Source organism: Pipistrellus hanaki, assembly GCF_964339955.1.
Source record: "Pipistrellus hanaki genome assembly, chromosome: 3".
NCBI classification, from domain to species: Eukaryota; Metazoa; Chordata; class Mammalia; order Chiroptera; family Vespertilionidae; genus Pipistrellus; species Pipistrellus hanaki.
This window is the reverse complement of record NC_140505.1, coordinates 176,888,532-176,895,718: the sequence shown is the minus strand read 5'-3', so window position 1 is coordinate 176,895,718 and position 7,187 is coordinate 176,888,532. Positions and strand designations below refer to the sequence as shown.

General features: G+C 32.8%; 2 protein-coding genes across 4 annotated transcripts in view; one reads left to right on the top strand and one right to left on the bottom strand.

The window, feature by feature from the left end:
* The first annotated feature begins 1,184 nt into the window (after positions 1-1,184).
* Positions 1,185-3,089, top strand: PMCH (pro-melanin concentrating hormone). The gene is made up of 2 exons (XM_084880099.1): positions 1,185-2,504; positions 2,881-3,089. Exons 1-2 carry the CDS (start codon positions 2,256-2,258, stop codon positions 3,085-3,087), a joined length of 456 nt encoding a protein of 151 aa, XP_084736225.1. The 5' UTR covers positions 1,185-2,255; the 3' UTR covers positions 3,088-3,089.
* Positions 3,090-4,020: 931 nt separating this feature from the next.
* PARPBP (PARP1 binding protein) overlaps positions 4,021-7,187 on the bottom strand; it is a 46,026-nt gene continuing 42,859 nt past the window's right edge. For all 3 annotated transcript variants that reach the window (XM_084880079.1, XM_084880080.1, XM_084880081.1), the window contains 2 exons: positions 4,968-5,103; positions 4,021-4,361 (listed from right to left, as the gene is read on the bottom strand). In XM_084880079.1, the coding sequence (XP_084736205.1) occupies positions 4,024-4,361; positions 4,968-5,103 (474 nt within the window). In that variant the 3' untranslated portion in view covers positions 4,021-4,023. The remainder of the gene's footprint in view (positions 4,362-4,967; positions 5,104-7,187) is intronic.

Below are 7,187 nucleotides of genomic sequence, written 5' to 3'. Positions count from 1 at the left end.
AAAAATTATATAGTGAAAAACAACAAAGCCAAAAGTTAGCTGTTAGAAAGGCTAACAAAACTGATAAACTTGACTGTGGGAAAGTGAGAACCAGAATAAAGGAGTCAAACTGTCACACAAGGAAGAAGGCCATGGAGGATGAGCCTGTGGAAGCTATTGTTCTGTGTCGTAAACTCTAGGAAATACATTTCATCATAGTGACATCTTTCTGTATATAAACTCTTTAACTGCTATTTTAGGGAACTTGCAGTTTGCACATATTTGTTTTATTTACAAGAAATCTCTCATAGACTTTCCTATCCTATCTAATAAAAGAGCAATATGCAACTTCACCATCACTCCAAGACACAAGATGGCTGCCCCCATGTGGACACAAGATGGCCACCACAAGATGGCCTGCAGGGGAGGGCAGTTGTGGACAGTTAGGGGTGACCAGGCTAGCAGAGGAGGGCAGTTGGGAGAGACCAGGCCTGCAGTGGGGGGCAATAGAGGGGGGACCAAACCTGCAGGGGAGAACAGTTGGGGGGGGGGGGGAGCCAAGCCTGTAAGGAAAGGAAGTTGGAAGGGTACTTATTAAGTACCATAATAAGAAAATTATCTTAAGGGTGTTAATTCCCCTCTGAAATCAATTTACAGAACCAATGCAATTCCCTTCATAATCCCATCAAGGTTTCTCACCGATCTTGAAAAGCTGATATGAAGATTTATATGGAAAATAAATGACAATAGCCAAAGAAGTACTGTAGAAGTAAAACTAATGGGTGAGTAGGGGGTTTAAAAACTTGCCCTACCAAAAATTGAAAACAATTTATAGTTTTAATTATTAAGACTGGATTTGTCAGTGGAATAAAGAGTTCTGAAAGAGACACACTCATGTATAAAAGCCTGATACACTGAAGAGCTGACATTATAGATTAAAGGAAACAGGACGTATTCAAGAAATTTATAAGGAAAAAGTAAAATTAGATATCCTGTGTCAGACACAAAATTCCAGATAAATTAAGAATTTAAATGTGAAAGTAAAAGCAGTTAAACTTTTAGAATATATAGAAATATTTTAAAGATATCCGGGTACATGTAACTAACAAAGAATTAATATCCAGGATACCTACATAAAGAGCTCCCATGAATCAATAAGAAAAAGACAAAGCACTCAACAGAAAATGGACAAGTATTTTTTTTTCTTTCCAAAATGCATTTTATGTAAGAGAAAGGATAAATGGTTCATAAACATACAAAAAAATATTCAATCTTTTTAGTAATTAGGAAAATACAAATTAAAAGCAAAGTAAGATACCCAAGTATTGGCGAGGACATGTAGTGATGGGAACTCGCATAGCCTGCTGGTGGAGGCTTAAAACGGTTGCTACTCTTCTGTAAACACTTTGGCATCAATAAAGCTGAACATGCACATGTTCCATGACCTGTCAATATAATGCCTAGAAATACATCTTAGAAAAACGCTTCCTAATATGTGCCAGAAGAATATATCAAGAATATATTCTCTACCACATTGTGGTCAAAATTAGAAATTAACTCTGAAATGTTTAATTAAAAATCATACAATACATTCATCATCCAACATTAATATTTAAGGGACAGATAAATATTCTCTTCATGAACTGCTTATTATTTAATTGCTAAATTCATTAGTAAATACAGTAATATCCTTTTGTAAATAGAGAGATAAAACACACCTGACAGGTCAATTTTAGGTTGATTTTGTTCATACTGAGAGGTATATACACTTTAATCAATCAAGCATTTATGAAAGAAAATCCTTTTTGAAGATTATTTCAACTTAATCAGGATTAAAAGTAAATAAAACTTTTATTCTTATCATTGAGTGAAATAACTTCGGTTTCAATATCTTAATCAGAAACTTTTCACAAGAAAACACTAAGAATATGGAGAGCCTGATGTCCTGTGGTCTTCCTTAATCACCCCCCATTTTCAAGAGACCATAATCTGCTCAACAGAAAGCATTCTGCCAAGGATCTTAATCAGATTCTGAGAAAATTCCCACTCAAAACAAAACAATATGCCACTAAAACCCAAACAATGTAGGTATTAGCAGCTAAACAAAAGGTTAGCTCTACCTGATGAGTCATTTCTGAAGTGATGAAAGTCTGTCTTTGAAGTGCTTTCCATTCAGGCTGGAAATATATATAAAGGTAGGGATCATTTACGAAGCAGGTGGAGAAAATTTTCTCCATTCTACACATCTTGGACTCCAAGCAAACATCGAACCAAGAATGGCAAAAATGAATCTCTCTTCCTACACATTAATACTAACTTTTTCTTTGCTTTCTCAAGCCATTTTCCTTTCAGCATCCAAGTCCATAAGAAATTTAGAAGATGACATGGTATTTAACACCTTCAGAATGGGGAAAGCCTTTCAGAAGGAAGATACTGCAGAGAAATCGGTCATTGCTCCTTCCCTGCCACAATATAAAAATGATGAGAGCGGTTTCATGGATGATGAGGAAAACAAAAATTCAAGGGTAAGTGGCAATCTGACTTAATTGCAATGACTATTTGAATGATTTTTATGGATGCTTTGAAAGTTGATACTTTTATAAACGGAAGTATATGCAAATAGCCACAATACGCATTAGGACAACTGATGAAATTTCATACATACCAGGTTGTTCTTTCATCCTGGACAACAATTCATCATTTAAAAATATCAGATCGCTTCTCGGCCTTTTGGCTAAGATCAAGTGTAGTATCTGTTCTTATCAGTTTAAAAATATCAGAGATATTTTTAAAAAGTCGAAACAGTCATCTTTGAATTAATCAATAAGAATAATATGCAACGGTATTATATTACCATTCCAAATAAGACAGCAAAAATGCAAATCAATCTTTTCTTTACAGAACGCAGGCTCCAAACATAATTTCTTGAATCATGGTTTGCCACTGAATCTGGCTATCAAACCCGATCTTGCACCAAAAGGAGCAGTAGTTTTTCCAGCTGAGATTGGAGTTCAGAATATTGAATCAACACAAGAAAAGAGAGAAACTGGGGATGAAGAAAACTCAGCTAAATTTCCTATAGGAAGGAGAGATTTTGACAGTGAGTAGTCCTTTAAAATTCAATTCTTTAAGTCTTAGTGCCATAAAACAGAATTCTTGAGTTTAACTGAATTTGGATCCAATGATAACAAAATTAAATAAGACCATGGTTCAATCACACTTTTTTCCATTAAATGACCCCTGCTAAATATGTGGGATTAAAAAGCATTTAATTAGTTACTATAATTTTGACTTATTCCAAATTAGCTATATTAGATGCATTGTTTTCATGTCTAATAAATTTTGTGTGATAGTAACAGTCCTTTAAACAATTTAAACCTTTTTTTTTTTTTCTTTCAGTGATCAGGTGTATGCTGGGAAGAGTCTATCGACCGTGTTGGCAAGTCTGATACCTGTTGGACCACATGATCTTTTCAGAAGAAAACAAAATTATTTAATTGCCTGGGGAGGGGGAGAAGGGAAGCCCTGAATGTTATTATGACTTATATTATTTTAAATGTCTGTTGTAAAAGAAAGCAGTATAAAGAGATATCATTAACCTAAATGATATGCTTTTTGTACATTAAACTTTGTGAATACTCTGCATAATTATGACTTGGTTGTATTTTTTAAACAATGCTTAACACATTAACCTTACATACACTCTAGACCGAAATAATAAAGCATCATGAACAGACCGACCATCAAACCTCAGAGATAAAGCAGGGAAGGGAAAAGGGGGCAAGAGATCAGCCAAAGGACTTGTATGCATACTAACCAATGGACACAGACACTAGCGGGGTGAGGACATGTGCTCGGGGGTGGGAGTGTCTGGGGAAAGGCCAATGGGGGGAAAAGAAGACAAATGTAATACTTTAAACAATAAAAACATTTAAAACAAATAATAAAGCATCCCAATTTACACCTGATCTCTTAAAAATTAAGAACATGCCTTTGGTGAATGGTTTTATACATACATGATTCTAAAGTACATAAAAGACAACTTCATAGTCTAAAAAACTGAGTTAACTTTGTTTGGCCAGTAATCAATTTGTCCTTGGCAGCACACTTGTTGCTTTGTGCTACTCGGGCTACTTTGCCATCCAATTTATTCTGCATATCATTTGATGCCTTAGGTATTTTAACATTTTTATACTGGGGTAGTTCATTTCCATTATCACAGAGAATGTTTTCATCATCTGAATGCACCTGTTTCCTTTTTGAGCTTTTATTTCCTGTCTGAGTACTTGATTTTCTTTTTACTTTTTCATTTTTACTTCTGTCCAGATGAACATTTCCAGAATCTGTTCCAATTGTTGGTCTTCCAACAGATGAATTTACACCTTTTGTTATACAAGATGAAAAGAGGAAAGGAATTATATAACATTTAGTATCATTACACATGAGAATTTTACAATAAACTTTAAAAATGGCTAGATTATTAAAAATTTATGATTTGTAATCAAATGATGCTGTAAGTTATGCCTAGAGGCCCATCGCACGAAATTTGTGCAAGGGGCTCAGATCCCACCTCTGCCTCAGCCTAGTCCCACCCTCCCTAACCCCCACCCCAACAGCTTCATCTGGAAGGTCGTCCGGAAGGACGTCTGGTCCAATTAAAATATTATGCTTTTATTATTATAGATTATTTTTCATTTTACCATATCACTTTCATCCCTACAAACATATTTGCTTTGTTTAAATGCATGAGACTAAATCCTTAAATGTAAGTTATTTCTTAAATACATTTAGTTAAATCAAATTGTGTCCTATTTCTGCCTATAAATTTGTACTTAGATTTAACTTTTAAGTAAACCCAAGTCTTTAAAAATAGCCATATTTACATATCACATTTTAAACTTTGTGAGAGGAAAAAATCTAGTTTCACTTAAGTTAAAACCCTATACTAGAATTAAACTGCTATTTAATTGCTCAAATAAGGTCAATACCAGAAAGGTCATTTTCCATGTGAAGAACATTCAATGGCTTTGATGCTGAATCAACATTATTCCATGTATTCCTGCTTATCAGGCAGTCATCTTTATAAGTACAAGAAAACTGGGATCTAATTAAGGTTTGCTTCATCTGGTAATGGGAAGAAAGAAGAAAATATACAATTTATTCTTATTTTTATTTATTTTTCCTCTAGATAGGAATATTCTCTATAGTAATCAAGGTATCATAAAAATTTCACATAGAAATTCCATTATTCATTGAGAACTTTTAACCTCTGGTATTTCTTAGTTTACAAATTCATTCATTGTTACAACTAGCATTTTTATCTATTTTAGTAATACCAGTTATATATATATATATATAATTTCAAATCTTTTGTAACAGTTTAGAACGATCAATTTTAGACTCTTCAGAGGCCTTTCCTACATATTCCTGTGTCTGAGCTGCTTTGGAAAAAAAGTTTTATGATAAATTTAATAATAATATGCATAATTCTAAATAAATACAAGTTCTTCATCCTAAGAATTTCACAGAGTACAATTCCTTCAGGAAAAACAAACACCATTATATGTAACTCAAGAAATTAAGAAAGGGAAATGCTCAGATAAAAAGATAACTAAAAAAGGATGAAAGAAACAAAAATAGAAATCAAACAAAGAAACAAACTGAAAGAAAACGAAATGGTGACTGAGAGGCATTATTTCTTGAACATTTAAGAAAATAAGAAAGATGACTCAAATATGTCATTCTAGGAAAATCTGACCAAGTGATTTAATGGTTGAATATTCAAAATACACTCTTACATTTATCTTCAAATGTTACAAGAAGGAGAAAATTAGAAAGCTAAATTTCTTAACCACTGAAAAGGATGCCAAGAAAGTAGTTTTGGAAATATATTCTGCAAACATAAAACCAGTGGCTGTTTTAAGGATAGAAATTAATTGCAGAACAAAGTAATTCATACAGATAAAGCAATTTTGGACAATCACATCTAATGTGTAATGGCACTCAGTTATTATGAGGAGACTGCTCCAAATCCAAATTCATCCCAAATCCTTTCCAGAAATAGACCAAGATTAAATTTCAAATAAATGATTCAAGAAAGAGAACTTTAACACTTCAAAGCAAAATAATATTATGCTGAAGATTACTTTTGGAAATTTATTGATACAGTTCATAAAGTCTAAAATAGCACAACTTTATATTGTATATTCAGTAGTTCTAGATTATGCTTTTATATTCAGAGAACACTGAATTAACCCTCTGAGATGTTCGCAAAGATAATGGCAGTGAAATCCACTGACTATGGTTTAGATTAGAAGAAATCAGAATAGTCTCCAGTATAGTTGCTTCATAAAATCAAGTTTTCTCAGCATGACAAATCTTATATCTTTCTAATGATATCTATGAGAACCTCCACTTCCTAGATCACTAAAGTATATCTAATTAAGATTTAGTGAGCATTGGAATGTACCTTCCATTTGAGCACAAAAATATACAAAAAAATTTTTTAAATGTAAAAATGCAAAAGACCAAAACTATTTTTTTTTTTAAGTTAAATAGAGTTGGCTCAATAATGAAACTACAATCCCATAGCTTCATGAATCCACATGAATGCAACTACTGTTATATAGTTTCCACCATGAGATGCCCAAAAATATAACTAGAGGTTTTAACTAGCCCTTTCTGGACTTTATTAATTTCATAAATACAGAATTAAAGCAATTGACAAAGCTATTAAGTGAATTTTGCTAATAAAATAAACTTTCTATTACATCAGATCATTATTATAGTAACGTTACCTAAAAATTTCCATCTGTAAAAGCAGTAATAACTGTTGACAATATTGTTTTACATAACTTTTCTTTCATTTTACCAGAGTTATTGCTTATAGGGAATTATAAATGTATTGCTTATAGAGAGTTACAGAGTATGGTAAGCGCATGAAGGCAATCGAGTGCTAGTGGCTGGCTAGGGTCACTCCCATCATATGCAGACAGTGATGGGCAGCTTGGGGGGACTTGAACCTCCCACCACAAAGTCAGCACCACCCATAAAATACTCCAAGTAAAAATACAATAACTATATCATTTCGTATAATCAATATTTTCTCAATCTCAAGTTTAGCACAAATAAAACTTTCTTTAGAGAACTGTGCTATTTTTATTTTTTTTACTTTTTTTATTAAATTATTATCTGTGTACATATTTTAA

What these genes read in the sequence shown, in the direction of transcription:
- PMCH (XM_084880099.1), top strand. Translation starts at nt 2,256, where the DNA reads ATGGCAAAAATGAATCTCTCTTCCTACACATTAATACTAACTTTTTCT. An exon ending in AGGAAAACAAAAATTCAAGG is followed by an intron (nt 2,505 to 2,880) that starts GTAAGTGGCAAT and finishes TTTTCTTTACAG; the next exon opens with AACGCAGGCTCCAAACATAA.